Consider the following 19,622-nt stretch of genomic DNA (forward strand, 5'->3'; position numbering starts at 1 on the left):
AGAACAAAATTCACAAGCCTTGTGTTCCTGAAATTTGAAGAAAATCGAATGAAAAGAGAGAGAAAAAAAAAGACAAAAACAAACAAATCACGTGGTATTTTAAAAAATTTTCTCGCCTTCCGGCAAACTTTCCTTTTTCGTATCCTGACCGCATCTTAATATTTTCAGCCTGACGAAACTTCAACCGATACATCCTTTAATCTGTGATTAAGGATTAATTCCATGTGGAGCGAACTCACGGCTGCTGTTCCTGGAGGAAGTTGTAGCTCTTTCGTATTTAGAAATGCATTAATCTTGGTTTAAACGCCTCAACCCTCTAACCTAGCAGAGTTCATATTACTCCCTGAATAATCCGTCGAACAGAATCCAGTTGGGTTGTATGGAATATTCAATAGAATTTACCCTGAGTCGATAGACACGGTTGTCAAATTTGTAACTTGTCCCTGCTTCCTATACATGGCGTAGTAATTGATAATATCTGCATCTAAATCCGGATCCTGCTGATCAAATCAACTACTCAAATCTTTAACACCGCTTAAACGGCTTCATAAAAAAACCTTCACTGATAAAAATTTCTGGTTCCGGTCAGTCCTTAACTAGTTTCATTTTTTACCACAATCGAAAAATATAGTTCTAGGTATAAAATGAAAATTAGTTTTCTAGCCGTTACCGGAAAGTCTAGTATCCGTTGCTATGCTTTCTCATTACGATCACTGTTTCTATATTTTCTTGCAACTGTTACGAAAATTTAATGCTCGCGCAATAATAAATTGACGTTGAAGCCTTGTTTAACTAAAAAAGTAGAGTAAACCTCACAGACCTTAAAAAAGGATCGACGATAGCGCAAAATGTTTACGCGTACCTCGTTTATCGTAATTCCAACAATGTTCAAACAATTTTTTCAACGATACCTGTTTTACTGAATTCTTCTAGTTACTATAACAAATAAAATTTTTCTCAATGTTGGGAAAATATTCAAGGATCCGTACTTTCTATGAATTGAGACTGCAAGAGAAGAAAAAGAAATAGAAAAAAAAGAAAACGCTGTATTTCGTATGTTTGTTGAGAATTTTGTGAAACATAAAAATTTTCCGAACCTCAGCACTTCCATTTCAGAACTGATTTCATGGCAATTCTATTATTTTTTTTCCCTCGTGTATTCCGGAATTGATTGGATTTCTGAGCTTAATTTACTGATTGCAAAAAATTGAAAACCGTTTTACGTTCGTTCGATTTGTAAGTGAAAAACCTGTAATAAAAAAAGAGAGAAAAAAAAAACACAATAACGTAGGAAATGTGGTCGTTTTTACGTTTTTAGAACCATTTATTGCCTGCTCGTGGATAATTTTTTACATTGGACTCAACGTTTAATGTTTGTGGTACATGAAAAAGCACCTCTCGCGGTAGTACTTTAATATCTTGCGTTATATCGTGTATTCAATTCATGGTGTAGAACTTCTGACATGTGAACTCAGTGTATTCAAAGTAAAAACTGAATGCGCAAAAAAGAAACGAAGATAAAACTATCCTCAAAAAAGGAATGAACAAGTAAAAGGCATCAAAAAAAAAAAAAAAAAAAAAGGATAAATTTCCTTCGCAGTGAAATAACGAAACGTTGGTATAATTAAAACGTGTCGTCGTTGTTTCACATTAACCGTTCATCATTTGTGAAGATAATTCTTTTACCCAGCCTTTCGTAATATTTCAGTTTTTCCAACTTTTCGAATTTTGGTTACCGAATTTCACGACACCTTGGTTGACCAAATTTTCAAAGTTTTGGTCAAATTCGACGATGATTCGGCCTCTCGGAACTTACGGGTCATATTAGGGCTACCCATAATGCAATTCTCGGTGGGGTGAAGTTCACCCTGGGTGGGGTTCAACTGAAATTCCAACATTTCCATCACCCTGAGGGTTGTCCTGTGATCATAAACAGTGACTGCCAAGAATATTATCCAAACCACTTTGCGGTTCGCAACGGATGCCGGGTCGCTGGGTCACTACTGACCATGATACCGGGAACCGAGAGAGGGTCGCTTTATAAACCTGGAGGAACAAACGTGGGCATGAATATCGGGCGCTACGAGGACTCGTGCGGTTCATTTTACGATCAGATATTTCGCCGGATGATTGGTATTCAGGATCGTTTCATCCGTGAAAATTCAACTTTAGGGCTCGTCCGAGTGCCCGGGTATAAAAAAAAAACATTAACCGACTCAGGCAGAGATCGATTTTTTACCTTTGATCAAAGTCAAGAATAAAAAAAAAAAAAAAAAAAAACGTTCGATACCCTTCCAAGTCGGTATCAGAGCTTAATTATATTCGTCCACATCCATAAATCGTATGAAAAATTCATGCACTGGGATGATTTTTGACTAACACTATTTATAGTTATCGAATCGTTTTATTCAGGAATGTAACTTCATTTCACTCGAGATTTTTACAATGGGATAAAAACGATATCACGTGTTGAATTTATCACATTCGTGTAAAATGTTTGAGAGTTTATGATATGACTTGAATTTTTCTACATTTTTCCTTCGGTGTCGAAACATGAATTTATCGTAAAATTTTACGGTAGTAACGTATAATTGTGAGGATGCGATTCCTTTTCAAGATCTTCAACAAAGTAAAAAAAAAAAAGACAAGGTTCTAAAATCGCAGGCCGAAATTTCGTAAGAATAATATATTTTTGTAATACAAAAGAGAGATTTGTACACAAAATGTGTTTGATAATTGGACAATATTACAGTGAACGAAACAAATTAAGTTAAGCTTTGAATTTCTACTCACATTGTACAAACCTCAAGACTTCAAAAGTTATTTTGAATTGTTGAATTTGACTCGATCGATTAGTTGGTGACTTATTTGACGTAGAAAAAAAAAAACCCGCAAGTTCAATCTGCAAAAACATAAACCTTTTGTAAAATCACTCTTCAAAGTTTAAGGTTCCAGTTGAAAACAACTTTTCACAACTTGTTTTCAGATTTTCATATCATTGCGAGTATAAGATTATTTTCTTTTCAAAGAATCCTACGTTTTTCAAAATTCCTCAAATTCTGTATATGATCATTGTGAAGCATGATTACATGAGTTAATTATTTGTTCCTCATAGTACGAGACAAATGAAACCAGCTAGCAAAACAGTTTTTTTTTTGTTTCTTTTCAACGATCGATTTTCATCACCATGAAAAGAGAAGAGTCTGTCGTTTTGTACGACAAACTTTCGCGATGATCTTGAAAACGGCCGAGTGAAAAATGTGAAACCGACAAGTCTCGGCGGCCAAATGAAAAAGTTGTGAAAGAAAAATTGAAAAAAAAAAAAAAATTCTTGAAAACAAAAAATTTATTAATTTTGAAACAAAAAAAAATAAACCAACTGCAAAAAAATTGTGCTTGAAACAGGTGACAATATTCCGCCGAGCTATTTTCGCCGAATCAAATCGGAGGTGTGAATTTTGATCAAAAAGCTCTAGTATACGTGTCTCATTACCGAGCTCGGTCAAGAGGTTCGTTTAGCTCGACAAATGGAATAATTTCCTTTTCGTTGACGAGAACAATAGCCAAGATTATAGAGAGAGAAAGAGAGAGAGAGGAAGAGAGAGAGAGTAGCCAGAAGCTGGGAGGCTACGTAGAACGGGACGGAATGGAATGGAATGGAATGGGATGGAACGGGATGAAACGGGATGAAACGGGATGGGATTTTAGCCGGTGGTGAAGGCGCTGAGGGTACGCGGAATAGGACGGGCGTATAGCGGGGAAATAAAACGGGGGGGAATTCTGCTGCTACGGTAAATTACTTCCTCTCTCTCTCTCACACCCGGTGAAAAAAACCTCCCCGTTTCCCACTTCTTGTCATCCCTTCCGTCTATCCGTACCTCCTTTTCTCTCTCTCTCTCTCTCTCTCTCTCTCTCTCTGATTTTTTTTTTGTCTTTCTTTCCCTTTTTATTTTCAGAAATAATAAAGTTCACTCTGCTATTCGAACTTCTCCTCCAAACTGATCAGACCGTCCGCGTTTTTTTTTTTTTTTTTATCTCGATCTAAAACTCGATTCGATTACCTGATATTATCATCGCTAACTTTGACACGAAGAATGATAACGGAATTTCTTTATCGTTTAAACTAGCTTCTTTTCATCCCCATTTATTTTTCAACACGATGTTAGTCGCGCAAAATCGAGAGCTTACGATGTTTGGATACATCAATTTTTAATTGAGATTTCGTTCAAGTTTTCATATCATCCGGTTCTTCTTCAATTTTCTGAAAGGATAACCGGGCATCAAATTGTGTAAAGATTTTACAAAAATTATGCATAAACATTGCGTGCAATTTTTTGCTGTGACTGCTTGTCGTCTTGTTGCATAGATTATGAATGGGTGAAATTTGAGAAAATAAAAAACAACCTGGATTTTAAGGTTTTTCGGAGTTAAAGTTGGTCCTAATCACCTGACAGGATATAAAGCAGTGAATACCGGGTTTTTTTTTTGTTTTTTGAACAAGATAAATGCCCTGAGATACGTTCAACTTTCTTCGTTTTTGTCGTCTTCTTCAATTTCATCGTTCCTTTTTTTTCCCTTTCAACTTCTTGCCCCCCCCCCCCCCCCCCTCCCGGCACTTTCTCTCACCCTTACCGCGTTGGAAAACTGTTCCACTTCCTTTGCGAACCCTAATAAATCCCCGGGAGTAAAAGAAAAAGAAGAAGAAGATGAAGAAGAAGGAGAAGAAGCAGCAGAAGATATCGCCGGGCTTAGATTTGACAGACGTTTGTTTCTCCAAAGAAATTGACTAGCATTTATACAAAGTATATATACACACACACACACACACACACATATATATATATATATATATATATAATATATAGGTACTTCGCGACGTGTATTTTCTTTCGGGAGAAGCGAAACGGAGGTACCGAAAACAATGTGCGATTCAAGAAATAAGGGCGAGGGTGAAAAAGGAGGAGAATCAAATAACCGAAAGGATCACGTGATACCCGTGCGGTAAATTTACGGAAATTTAAGAACCTAATAGGCGTTTTTCATTCATGTATGAGAAAAAAAAAATACATGGTTTGTTTTCAACCGTAAAACATTCTTCCTGGGTTCGAATCGTATCGTTTGATTGTACGCACCTAATACGTATGTAGCGTCAAATAGGTCGAACGATTAATTTGCGCAATTGGTACCAAAGAGACCAGCACAAAGAATTATAAAAAAGAAAAAAAGAAAGTAAGTGCAAGTATCGAAACTCCGAAAGCTCGTCCGATGAGATGACTGGAAGTCAATGTCAGTGGATCAGCGAAACGAAGACAGCGCAAATGACTCAACAGATTTGAACACTAGACCCGACACTCTACGGGGAGGTCGGTAGGTTGGTACCACCTCATAATGAAAGCAATGTGTCTTCATTTGGTTCCTCGTTTCACAGAAACACAAGACCTGCCGTAAAGCAGAATGGAACCGCACCGTCACAACTGCACAGCGTCTGCAGACGATTGTATCCGTCTTCACACATTAGCACACACAATCACACTGGCTGTGTGCAGTGCATTAAGGATAAATAGGACCGCACAGTCTGAATAAAAATTTAGGGTGAAAGCGAAAGAAGAGACCGTCTGAAGAGGTCAATCGATTGACAAAAGCTTAGATACGGAGAATTCGAGTAAGGGTTTAATGATCGATTAAAAAGTTCGAAATACTTTTGATACCGTGCTGATGTTTTCGAGATGATTTTTTACATGGTAGAGGTTTTCGATGATCGCCTGAAGTAAACCCTACAATCAGTTGTCTTCAGAGTGGAGAAGAATAGATTTTTTGGAAACATGGTACAAAAGATGCTGATCAAGAAGTTTTATTACATTGTAAGACTTTTTTAATACTGTTCAGACAATTTGTGGACGAATGATCAGCGAGTTAAATGAGTCCAAAAACATAAGAACCGTCTTAAAAACACCAAACTTCAATTATCTGGAGGGTTCCAGTCGTAAAAGTATAAAATAACTTGAGTTATCGATATCTTAGCTTGTGTCATTGGAATGAGATAACATTCACTGATACTGCATAGTAGGTACGTTGTGACATTCATTTTTCAAACGATTAGATCTGATGAGTCCAAGAAACATCAAAACCGTCTCAAAAACACCAGACTTGAATTATTTGGAAGGTTCTAATCATAAAACCGTCTCAAAAAACACCAGGCTTTAATCATTCGGAAGGTTCCAATCATAAAATCTTCCACGGAATTATCGATATCTTAGCTTTCGTCACTGGAATCAGCTGACATTCACTGCTACTACATAGTAGGTACGTTATGTAATCCATTTTTCAAACGATTTGATCTCCATTCCTAGTTTTTGACTCAGAGTGTAGTTCCGGTTCGTCCTTAATGAATACGGGGGAGGTGCAGGAACGAGTGTCGAGGTAAGGTGTCTTCCAGGTTGGCCTCGCACCAACTCGGCACGAAGCCCCCTGTGTTTGCCACGCGGATCCGAGAGGGTGGAACCAGACAATGGTCTTGCTTCTACAATACGGGTCGTTTGTATCAACTAGAGACTCTCTTGTTTCTGAAACAGGCCAAAGCTCGGTTTCCTCTACGTTTCTCCGGACAACAATGGAAGGGTGTCTCTCTGCCGGTTGGGGGATGCCTTTCTATCTCCAGCTCATTCATCTCTGGTCAGCTTTTACCAGAGCTCTGATTTCGGATCACGAATTCTTTGAATCGGTTCGTGAAAGATCCTCGAAACCGAGACATCGCGTTTCTGTTCACCTGAGCTTTATCTTCTTCATTTCGTTCGGGTTTTACACGCGTGGCTTGCCAACTTCCGGCCAATATCCCAAAAGCCAAAAAACGGAAGACGAACTCATTGTCTTCGCTGCGCTGTCACCAAAAATCCGAACTCCTACTGTTCTCGAAATCTGAAAGCAGTGTCTTTCAAGTCCACGTGAAATCCTCAAGGTCAGTTCAAAGTTACATCCAATCTTTGGAAATTGTTGAAAACGTAAAATTCATCAACCTTTCACAAAATCTTGACAAATATTGAGAAACTTTCAAAGTACCAATGAATCCACGACAATTTACTACACCTCGATCAATTTTTCTCACAACTTTGAGATTCATTTCACGTCCGTAACCCTTGAGTACCAAATTTGAAGATCATGCAACGAATTATATACATGCGACATCAACTTAATTCCAGAATTCGGTTCATTTTTTCATGAACAATATTTTTGCTCCCGCAAAGTGAATAGTGGCAGTCGTGTATAATCGAATAGTTGTTGTCAAGCTGACGTGATCAGTAATTGATTAGGCCGCAGTGATGTGCGGAAAATATCTATCAGAAGACTGTTTAATTTCGATTACTATCGGAATGAAGGGTGAGTCCGGAAGCATACGATATTCGTTTGTTTTTCACTTCGCATAGCTTTTTATTTTTTTTTTTACACGGGATCAAGGCGGTTTTATCCAACGAATCTAGATTAAATATTAACCCCGTTATACCGGACGGAATTGTGATGGTGCAGGCAGCTTACGCGACGCGTCGAGTCGTATCAGATAAGAGCGATAAGCGATCGGTCATTCGAGCGGCGGCCTTGCCCTCGCGCATAAGAATAAAAGAAAGAAAGAGAGAGAGAGAGAGAGAAAAAAAACAATGAATAATAATCATTTTTACCACGTAACGTGAACTGGTATCGATCGACCTCAAGTTCCATGGTTTTTAATCACGTGAGTTTCGAAACACGCGTAGCGTTGTTTCCAAATCCACTCGATAATTCGTTCTTCCTGTTCTCGGTCGAGCCGAAAGAACTGATCTGATCACTCGTCGAGACAATTTCTTCCTCAACCGTCAGGTTATATGCCACCACCTTAAGAGATGTCCAACTTGAGAGATTATTCAAAAACTCAGACATCGGTCGTTTCTTGCTCTGTTTCAACTCTTTATCCTAGGGAAAATCGCATCAATCATTCCCGAAAAATTTTTGCTCGAAGAATCGTCAAGTGGTAATAAAGAGTCGTGGCGTGCAAGCATGCAAATAAAATTATTACAGTTTATTTTCATGGCTAAGTTTCAAGTCATGTTTTCGATTTGGTCGTGATATCTGACCGATGTTTCCGACATTCTCGGCGGTGAAAAAAATTTCCCCAATCATTGTTCAACCGGGAAATTCGGCCCGAGGTTCGTTCGAGGCTTCGCCGTGCTTCATGGCAGCTTTAAATGGCTTGCGGCTTGCGGCCTGCGGCTTGCGGCCTCGGCTTTGGCTTTGGCTTTGGCTTTGGCTTGACAAGTCGGCGCTGCCCAGACGACCCATATTAGCTTAAAGGAGGCTTCATAGTTTGCCTGTGCAACGCTCATATCCAATCTGCCCGGAGAACTGCTACCACCTCACAGTATCAAAAATCACTTCGAACTTTCGTTCACAAAGTTCAAAGTTGTGGTTCTGATTCAGCGAAGAGTTCGTCGATAATTCTCAAGATAATCATTTTAAATGAAAAGTTCAAAATTGCTCGACCTGAAATATCAATCATCCGATAGTGTTTCACGAGTAAAAACACGTTGGTAGTATTTACCGACATGCTTGGACATGCTTCTAACGTCCGAAAACAAGACTGGTATTCGGAATCCAAAAAAGTTCAAAAATCACCGTAACTTTGACATCAAACAACTTTTTCAACAACGGCTGAATCAACAAGGAAAGAATCTCAGGTGGATCTCTGCGATTTGATATCTTTTGCAATGAGTTACAGTAGACTAAAAACTAAACGACACGTCTTTTTTTTATTTCTCATTCAACACTTTAAGAGGTTCAAAACTACTCGTAGACACATTTCAGCGTTAGTTTCGTTTCATCAAATTTATCAAGCGCATGAAGAATGAAAAAAAAAGTGTTTACCGAATGAAGCAAGAATGAAAATTTGCAATTGTGAGAACTTCTTGTGACACGATTGTCACACACGGTAAAAAAAAAAAAAAAAACGGTGCTACGACAAAGGGCGAACTTCGTTTCGTCAAAGCGCATTGTTTCATACTGGAGGAAGTGTGTTGATAGCTTCGTTCGGTTCACCGGTTGCACGTAATAATTGTGTCGCAATTGAGAGCCGAGGCCGTGATGAAGGTGAAATTGAGGCGCGGTTGCGGGGCGATTTGACCTGGTTATGGAACAACGTCGGCTGCAAAGCCCGCGGACACACATCGGCGTGATCGATACAGCAGCCCCTGTAATAATAAGTTTAACCAGAGCAGAGGAGCGAAATTGGCCAGTGCTTACTAATCACGGCCGATGCTCGAAGCCCTTTGAAACTTCCCCGAGCTGCACACCTTCGTCCGGTGGTTACGCGTTTCGAGAAATTATCAGAAAGTTGTATTACACCGGTTCCGGTTTTCTGTCGGCAGATAATACTGGAATATTCGCAATTAATCCTTGTCCCACTGTCACTGATCCCAAACTCTTAATTGACGCTTGTAGTTCCTTTCCACCCACGTTTCACTACCGAACTAACGAGTTTTCCATCTAACGATGAACCGTCAACTGCTGCCGTTATCGGTACCCACCGGTTGGTTTCGCAATCAATTTCCATTTCGAGATCCTGGATCTGCGGTTTCGACTTCTTTCCATCCCGAAAGAAGACCGTCAAACGTAGTCCGATGCTTCTTTCCATGACTACGTCTTCGGAAATATTAGTAAACAGAAGGTGTCGATGACTGAACACGTCATCAAGACGTCGATAGTTTGTCCGATCATGTGATCAGACCTGTTTCGAATTTGAAGATGGATTTTTTCTCAACTTTGAAACCAAGCTACTGAGAAACAAAAGAACTTCGAGCGTTTTTGCGACCGGATTCGGATTCTGGTGTCAAAAGTCCATCGAACACGTCTGGTTTCGTATCGTGACACGTGGTTGTTAGCCGAAGCCACTTTGGCTTCTGAAGTTCGGGGTGGTGGATCATTTGTGTGTACAACGCAGCGTTACGTTCCGGAGTAAATAATCCGTGAATGTCACTGGCGGACGTTGAATTCTACTCGCAGCAAAACTAAACGTGGAATTGGATGCGAGGAGTGTTCTTGATGCGAGGAAATCCGTTCAATTCGTTTCCCAATTTCGTACGAGTGGTCCAGGCACTGCCTGTACGTGTGTTCAGAAACGGACGTTTGAATTTTCCCGGATGAATTTTCGTGCCAACCAACGGAATATGCTTCAAAATTTTTCTCCGATTATTCGTTAGTTCGTTCGTTTTTTCCCAGACTCGAGGCGCTTGTCAAGATTCTCGAGAGTTGTCCAACTGCTTTACACGCTCCGCCGGAGACTGGTCGTTATCGCATCGATGAGCCAAAAACTCCCGATTCGTATACGCGACTAGGACACGTTCAGACCGTGAGGATATTCAAGTGCCAAACTCCATTCAGCGGGACCATCGGTTCCTCATTCAACATTTACCACCCTTAGAAAGCGTATCCGTGTTTCAGTCGCGTGCTTTCATTGTACACGTCAGTGGCTTCTATATACCTAAAAGCTTTGGATTCAGACCAGATTTTCATTCTCAAAGTGTGGATCATGTCTATGCCCCCGTCGGGGATTCCGAAATTCGACTTTTACATCCTTCTTTCAAGACGCTACATCGGCTGTATAAACTGTCAAGAGGTTGAAATTCAATGGGATTGGTGAACCGATACGATTTCTCACATGTATGTAATATATGTAAACGATGATTCTAGTATCACAAAGTATGAAACGATCGGTTTAATACATCAGATGCAATTTATGAGACTTATCTTATTCCCATGAAACTGGACAGCTGAAAGTTTTTCGGGCAACTGAAATCGAATACTGAGCCACGATATCGAAAATGTAATATTTTCATTTTTGAGTCATTTCGACAGTGATCGGTTACACCGAATTTCAGAAATCTAACACCACATTCAGATTCCGTATTTGGAAAACCCTAGATTGTCCGGTTTCACAGAAAACCCACATCTTTTCTACGTCCTCGTTAGCCGTACTGAACTTTTATCTTGAAGCCGATATTCTTGACGCGATTACGATCCAAGAGCAAAGAAGCATGTAGAATTTTCATCTCCGATATTGAACCCAAGCTTAAATCCCAGTATCAAAAAGTCCATCCCTCTTCTCCAAAGACGCGTCGAGTGTTTCTATCCCTGAACAAACGAGACGCGTATTATTTCACACGAACGATTAATCGCCGAGTGAATTACCCGCGATTAGTCGAATACATCAGAGCGCCAGTAATCACCGTGCAATTAATTCCCGTACGATGTTCATCAAGGTGTGTACAAACATTCGATTTTAGCACGTGGCATCGGATGAACCGTAACGCGAAGAGCATCCCGGTTGGTTGCTCGTCATTTGCGATGCATGCAGCTGATAATTAATACACACGTAAACCCGAAGCGTTAAGGTACTGAGAAACGGGCGTTTTGCACGGCGCCGTTGAATTCGGTGAAAGGTTGAAAGCCGGGTTGCTGTAAGCGCGCGGTAGGTTATACGGTGATGAACGCACCCTGTACCGCCGGCAATTATCGTCTGGCATCCTCGGGGCGATGGTAACAACTCGTACAAGCAACGCCGTGTGGATGACTGACGAAATTCGTCGGGGTACCAGCCACCCATCCAGCCAGCAAGCCCCGCGTTTCCCTGTTAATAAAACAGCCCCGTTTCACGACCCTCGCATCCAAGGTCTGCCCCACGACTCGGATCCACACATCATCTTACAATGCTCCCAAATAAACAGCACGGTTTGGGAGCGAGCGAGAAATGAAGAAAGGAAGAAAGGAAGAAAGGGAGAAGGATAGAAATGGTGGAAGGGTGGAAGGGTGGCTGCCTGCTTCATGCCCGCATCTTTGCCCCCTCGCCCCTATCACCCTCTCTTACCCTTTTCGTTCTCCCTTTTCTGCTACTCTCGCACACGCACAGCCTCTTTTTCTATCCCACCCCTGCACAATCCTCCACCCTCTCATCGGGGGGATGAAGCGAGGCTGTAACCTGTTGACACGCTCCCCCTTATTACAACCTCTATCTCATTCAATCAACTCTCGTGTGACCCGATTACCGAGATCGTGATACGTCGGTGTGTGTATTTACATTATACTTATAGACACTCGCCCTCGGGGTGGTGATACCTACCCCCCCGACTATCGGGTAGGTTCGCTCTTTATAGGCGACGAAGAATTTCCGGGGATATTTGTTTGTAGATAATTTACACAGCACGGATCGTCGTAAGGTGTCTGAATTTTTTACTCTTCATCAAGCAAAGTGTTGGTTTTTGGTGGAAGATTAGTTTTTTCTAATTTCAACGAATTTTCGAGTCTTTGAACCACTGGAATTCGAAAAACAGGTTTTTCGAAAAATGTTAAACTGTCTTGATGATCTCGAAAACGGCTGGATAAAAAATTTCAAAATTACAGAATTCTACAGCCGAATGATGGGCATGAAAAATTACCAGGTTCTGTTCCTTATAACTTTTTCTAAATAAACGATTACGTTTTTCCCAGTTTGTATATATATATATTCAAATTTGTGAATTCTTTGGTTCACAGAAATTTTATTTTTCCAATTATTCTTTCAAAATTTTTTCATTCCACTGCCAAGTCGCATTAGTTTCAGATTTTTCACTTGACCGTTTTCGAGATCGTTGCGAAATTTTGTTGCACAAACTGATGAAAAGTATCGTGAAAAAACTGTTTTTCAGACTTGCTACTATCGTTTTATGTCTCTCTGCGTTAGATGGAATTGTTACTTGTACACTATAAATCTGTCTTCAATTTTTTTTTACGCAAAATCCCATCAATCGAAGGATTAAGTATATTTGGCAGGTTACAGATTCAGTTATTTTCGAACAAATTCATCGAATTACAATTACATTACACAGATTTCGAAAGATCTGCGAATTTCAGTTTAAAAATTAAACTGTCAGTTAACAGTTTACATCCTATACCATATAGATAAAATTTAGTCCCTGTAAGCGCCGAGAAAAATCGGGTTGTAAACAAAAAAAACTAAAATGGTTCTTAAAAAAAAAAAAAAAAAAAAAAGGAAGAAAACTTTCACCATGATTTTTTAACCAATCAAATACAAAGCACTGTTTCTTAACAACCGAACATTGGCATTATTTATCAGGCACTCACCTATAAATTGTCGTGATGTCGTTTTTGTACCAGACGACGAGAATAACGGAATCATTTTCCTGCGGTGGTCTCAAGTCGCAAGGAAGGATCGCTGTTCCGTGCTGAACTGCTCTGACCTGAAGGGGCGGTCCTGAAACAGAAAATACAGGAATAAATAAGGTGAACAGTTACGCGCGCATAAAACCCAAGATTACGAGTTTAATAAGCGAATTATACAATTTCTGGAAACCTGTGGAGCATGATTAACGTAATAAGAGTCGGCGAACATTTTGGAACATGGGTTTGAAAAACTTGAGTATCTTTTTTCGTTGGAATTTTGAAAACTCTTTTGTAAATGGTGAAGAATTTTTTTAAAAATCGGCGAATGATTAGAACTGGAATTTTCAATTATTATTGTCAATAATTCGATTGAGAATAATGATAATTGATTGAAAATCGTATATAATAAAGTAGACCTGCTGAGATATTATGTTGATTTCAAATTTTTCCAACAGTGCACATTTTGGTTTTTATAGCTCTTTGACTGGACGCTATAAATACGTTATATATATATAAATTCTTATCATCCTGACGTTTCGTCCATGAAACGTTTTTTGACCTCATTGTACGCTCGTAACGCATCCTTAAGCAGTCGAGGGTAGAAGAAAAAAAAAAAAAAGGGGGGGGGGGGGGGGCGGGCAGGAAGAAGTCGAAGAAATTATAAGGGTGGAAAATGGATCAGATAAGGGCCTAAGGTGTTACCAAAATTAACGATAGCGGGATTCGGGGATGGCCGGAAGTTCGTGCGATGGCTGAACGTCCGTCTGCAGGGTGTTCCTGTGACCCGGTTGATCGGATCGAAGAGATAGAGCCTGACGATCAGAGTCACGTTTCCAAGAATTCACCGCTCCCGGGGCCGTATAATAATAGAAAGAAGAGACAACCGGCTTTGAACTCGTTCCGAAGACAATTACCATCCTTTCAACGAATGGGGTGGAGGGCAGTCTGCAACTTCCGTAGCGGAAAGATGCTGCTCTCGATTCGTGCGGTTCGCGAATGCCAACATAATATCGCGAACTTTTTAACAGGGAGGGGGGGGGGGGGGGGGGGGGGGGGCGAAGGAGAAGAAAAAAAAGAGGAAAAAAAAAATAAGAAAAAGAACTCCGGAGACGCAGGCGGTTGCGTTATTGCGAGCCTTCGAGCAACCCTTTCGGCCATCTCGTAGGGTGAAAAAAACACCCGGGGATGAAAGAAGGGGAGGGAGTTCCGAGGCTCGTTGAATGTACAGGCTGGTATACGAAGAAAGTAGGTAGAAGAGAGGGAAACGAAATGAATTCAGGCTTAATACGAAAATTTTTTTCATTTCACGGAGGAACATAACCCTCTCATTCACCCCGCCGAGTTTCCAGCTTTTGAAGGGTAAACAACGTCTAATTAAGGCAGATAAAACGGTCGGTACGGGTTTTACTTTATTCTGAATTCCTTTTTTTTTTTTCTCTTCTTTTCCTTTTCATTTTTCTTTACTTTTTTTCGTCCTTCGTTTCGGTTGGAGTGTTTTTTTTTTTTTCCAACATTTTCTTCTTCTTCGGGGAAAGCTCGTGTTAGTACGAAAATTACGTGTGGCAAAAAGTGGGATTAATTATCTCTTGTTAATACGAAAGAAGTAACAGCTTGTTCAATAAGTTTATTGTCGTAACACTTTATTGTACCCGAAAATTATACAACGTCGAAAATATTCCCACGAATAGAAAAACGAAAAAAAACAAAAAAATTCAAACCAAACTCTATTGCTTTACGGTGTCGGGTAACTTTTTCAAAAAAATTATTCACACCAATTTTGGTCAATTGTTTTATTCGGCATCGAAGAACTGACCGAGTTTTATGGTCTGGTTCATTTTTTTTCATCGCTTCTAGAGTTGAGAAATAATAATATTCTCTTTTACACTGCAGATTGTATTCATTAAAATCATCGAAATTATTTCGATCATTTCGACACTACGATACATGTTATAACTATTAGGGTGTTTCTTATTTTGGTCATGTCTGAATGTCTTCGCACTCACCCTGTAAAAGTAATCAACATACACAATAAAAAAAAAACCTAGCGGTCGAATTTTCAAAAGGAAAAATGCATGTATTTGAATTTTTTTTTTTTTATCAAGGAACACTGTTAATCACTTTATAACAGTATATTATGAGAAAAAAAAAAAACATTGAGGCTATTTTGTAGGAAATTGAATTCAATACAAAAAAGTACTGTAGAATATTCGTAAATCTAATATTCATCACGTTATTATCGAAGAACTGTTTTACTTTTTTCGCTAATAACTTGATAGATATTAGATTTAGGAAAATTTTACAAGACATCTTTTTTTTATAGAATTAAATTCCCTACAAAACAGTTACAAACAATTTTTTTCGCTAACATGCACGGTCAAAGTAATCAACAGTTTTCTTTTAAAAAAATAAAAAAATAAATACAAAATTTCAATGGCATGTATTATTTTTCCACATAAGAACTCGACTTTTTCTATATATACGTAAAACGTCGATGTACTTTTGGGGGATGAAAGCGAAGAAATTCCGACAAGTCCAGAATAAAAACCACCCTAATAAATATATATATCCGGAATATCCATCCCAGAAGCGATTATCGAATGCAAGGGAATGGAATATTTCTTTGTTTTGTTTTTCCATTTAATTTTTCGTCATCCCCCTCCTTCAACCCCCTCGCCGTTCTTCTCTTATTCCAACAGAGCTTTAGCACTCCCATTTATTCACCTGTTCGCGGCAGATTCTACGCGAATATAGCCAGCGCAGCATCGGCTGCACCTGCAGCTTCCGGGAGAACAGTGAATGGTGCATGCATGCACATTGCGGGGTGCGAAATACGAGCGACGATCGCGGATTTCAACGGTCCGGTTATTCCCCTCTGCTCCTTTTTCCACTCATATATTCTCACGTCTCCACGTCTTTTTCCGCAATCGCGATATATATACGTATGCATGTCAATATTTCCCGTACAATGCAGACGACGCATCTCATTTTTCCATCCCTCTCGATGTCGATGTACGATCCAGTTTCGCAATTTCTAGCTACGGGCTGTCTTTGTTTTAAGCACAAGCGTTCGATTCATACCTGGTTTTTAGTTTTTTTGGACAAATCGCGAAATGAAAGAACAAAAAAAAAAATATCGCGATTTGAGGATTGGTAAAACATTTGACCAAATCTTATAAAAATTGATTGAGATGGAAATCGTGAATATCGAAATTTTAAAAATCAAGCATAACTATGATACAAAATAAAAAGATCCTTGATTTTTAATCCATTTGAAGATGTAAGATTAGAAAAATTCAAGGATTAAAAATCGAAGAATTTTAATCATATCACTGTGTCGAATACTCTAGAGAATCGTCAAATTAAAAATTAAAAATGTATTCTAGTTATTGACGAGTTGTGAGTAATCAGTTATTCGACCAGCGAATGTATTTAGTTTTATTTTCAACGCATGTCAAGTTAATTTGCCTTCGTTGTTGAAAAATAAATTTATTCCACGCCAGGTTGTTTCTCGATTTGAGCATTTGTTTTATCGCAAAATCAAAAATTCTCAGCATGTTTGATTACAGTTTAATATCGTTACGCCAATCAAAGTGCCAATATTTCTGTATGATTAAAAATCACGCAAATTAAACATCATCGTCAACTCGACTTTGCCAATCATCAAATTGGAAGGTACAAAATTTTTCTGCAAAACTGGCCACCCTATATTTCGCCGAGCAATCTATCGCAAAACTCAATCAAATCTGACCAACCCTCGATTTCGTGAAAATGAAAATAAAAATACAGAATTGGCTATTTCATCATCAATCCTCGTGTTTAATCCCAGAAGTCATAACTGAATCGTCCAGTAGAGTTAAACAGAGCGTCGATTTCGTCGCTAAAAACGAACGATCAGAATACATAAATAAATAAACAAATAAAATGGATAAATAAAAATTTGCAATCGAGATAAAACTATCCATTTTCTAAACAAACAAAATCAATCATAAGTTAAAATCTTCCCAACGCACATAATTCGGATGAATGTAATAAAAAAATTTTTCCTACGCGATAACTTTTCGCTCATGGTGTAAAAAAAAAAAAAAAAAAAAAAAACTCACAACACCGCGTCCAATTTCGCATTATATTACAGGTATCAGCGTCTGGTTCTGCGTGCGGATCGTAATTTTCTTTTCGCCATTTTTTTTTCCCCTTCTTCTTTTTTTTTTTTTTTTTCATTTCACCGTTATCCGCGACCCGATCGACCCAGCCAAGGTCCGCAACAGGCGCCAAGGACGTTTTTCAAGAGGGCAAATCCTTGCCCAGGTGGAGCGTGTCACCTGCGACCGATCCAGGATTATAACAAGGCACGTATATCGGTCGGCATGCGGTATGTAACCGTATAATCTAGGTGTGTAGGGTACGTATTATACGATATTCTCTACGTACGAGCGTACTACTCACTGTTGTACGTATGATACACGCCTAGTTTCGCACGTGCGAAACAAGCCACGAGGGTTTATTTACTGGGGGGGGGGTATTAGAGGGGTGTGTATTAAAAATTATACATACGTGCAATACGATTCCACGAGGATAACACGCGTGTTTTCATCCGCTTTTTGAGAATTAGGACGATTATGAAAAACGTACCAGTTTTATCGTTTTACAGTTTCGATCCTGTCAATGACGATAATTTTCGTATCTCGATTCGATTTTTCGAAAAGAAAAATAAAAAAAACTTTCATTTGTATAATAGTTTAGTCTGTATGGGAAGGATTTGACAAAGAAAGAAACCAGATTTTTACAATATTTGGTGTTAGAAAAAAAAAAAAAGTAATATTCTCATTTTTACAATCTTTTCAAACTTGATAGATAAGAAAATAAGATTCGTAAATCAAGTTTATTTTAGATTTTTCTCCCGGTACACACACCGAGGTTAAACATTACTTAGTTTAAATAAAAATCGATGTGGAAAAAAAAAAAAAACAGAAAAATACTCGCAATCAGTGAGAACAAGATAATTAAACTTATTCACCGTTCTCCCGAACAGTTCTCAATTTCATCCCCAGACCATCAATTTTCGTCCCGAGAGAAAAGAAAAAAATAAAAATCTTTCATAAAAAATTTGCAAATCGTACATTATACTCGGAAAAAAAACCTTCTTATTTCTCATTGTAAGGCACGTGTGAACATAAAGTAAAATCAGCAACAGAGAGAGAAAGAGAGAAAAGGAGAGCAGTTATGGTAGTTTAAAAAAAAAGGGATGAAGGGGGTAAAGGGGGTTAAAGGGGGGAGGTAGCAGTATCCATTCGGCCAGCGTTGCGTGGCTCAAATCCTTCCGAGGATTTGAAAAGAGTTAGGGATGGGGTGGGGGGGGCGGATATCCAGGGGGCTCAAGAGGGTGACAGCAAAGGGGAGAGGGACGAGGGGATGCTGTTTTCATAAAGATACCCGGAGCCTGGAGGATATCCGTACACGAGAGACCGAAGCGCGGGTCCTTCGGCAACGTGAAATTTTATCCTTCTCCTTTTCTCTTCTACGGAATATCGCTGGAGTGTGTTTCTTGCGTGTGTGTGTGTGTGTGTGTGTCAGGCAGGATCTCGTCCTTACGTATTCCTATTCTCATATTCCTTCGCTTTTTCTCGCCTCCCTTAACACCGACGGTTCGCGAATATAGCGTCTCGCCGATAAATCGATACACTTGAATTTTCGCGATGATAGCTGAAACGCCGTATTCTTCGTGCCCTTCTTCAATATCAATATACATCTATATATGTATATACCAACGTAGATCTAGAGGACAAAGAATATACCACCCGGGAAAATTCTCGGCGTACTGACCCGTCAAAAAATAGAAAGATACCCTCGTGAATTTCAAGATTTTTGTTTGTTTGTTTTTTTTTTTTTTTTTTGGTTTTTTTTTTCTTCTCGACCGCTTTTCCGTCACGCGTGGAATTTACAATGAAATTAGACAATTGGAATAAAAATTGATTTCGTTTTTTTTTTTTTTTTTTTCTTTTTAGTCTCACGAGCAATTTAATTCACTCGAAACTCTTCGAAACATGTGGAAGGTTCACCGAAACACGTACAAATTGACCATTTTATTTTCACCCAAATTGTTTCAAACCCCTCTTTTTCATCGAGTAACCTTTACTCTGTACCTTCGAGTGTTTTTTGCCCGGCCGGGATTTCGACCATAGTGCAAGGGTTGATTCGCAAGGGTGAGGAGAAACGCGTCGAGTGGACGGGCTTTACCCGTTTTTTTTTTTTTTTTTTTTTTTTTTTACACGGTGGTTAAGCAACCTGTTTCGCCGAAAACTGTTTCTGCTTTTACGACAGTCGAACAAAATATCACCGCAACTGAAATTTCCCATGGGCAACGCGCCCCGAGACTGCCCCATGATCCCAGTAATGGAAGAACAACTAGACGTCTATGAAAATTCTCATGCTTGGTCGAATCGTCGCTT

At 39.3% G+C, this 19,622-nt stretch overlaps 1 protein-coding gene across 2 annotated transcripts in view; it reads right to left on the reverse strand.

Moving 5' to 3' along the window:
* The window catches only part of LOC124223146 (nephrin), a 228,003-nt gene that overhangs the window by 53,219 nt on the left and 155,162 nt on the right, over positions 1 to 19,622 (reverse strand). For both annotated transcript variants that reach the window (XM_069137749.1, XM_046634880.2), the window contains one exon: positions 13,138 to 13,267. In XM_069137749.1, the coding sequence (XP_068993850.1) occupies positions 13,138 to 13,267 (130 nt within the window). The remainder of the gene's footprint in view (positions 1 to 13,137; positions 13,268 to 19,622) is intronic.

The sequence above is a fragment of the Neodiprion pinetum genome, chromosome 7, assembly GCF_021155775.2.
Source record: "Neodiprion pinetum isolate iyNeoPine1 chromosome 7, iyNeoPine1.2, whole genome shotgun sequence".
In the NCBI taxonomy this organism is placed as follows: domain Eukaryota; kingdom Metazoa; phylum Arthropoda; class Insecta; order Hymenoptera; family Diprionidae; genus Neodiprion; species Neodiprion pinetum.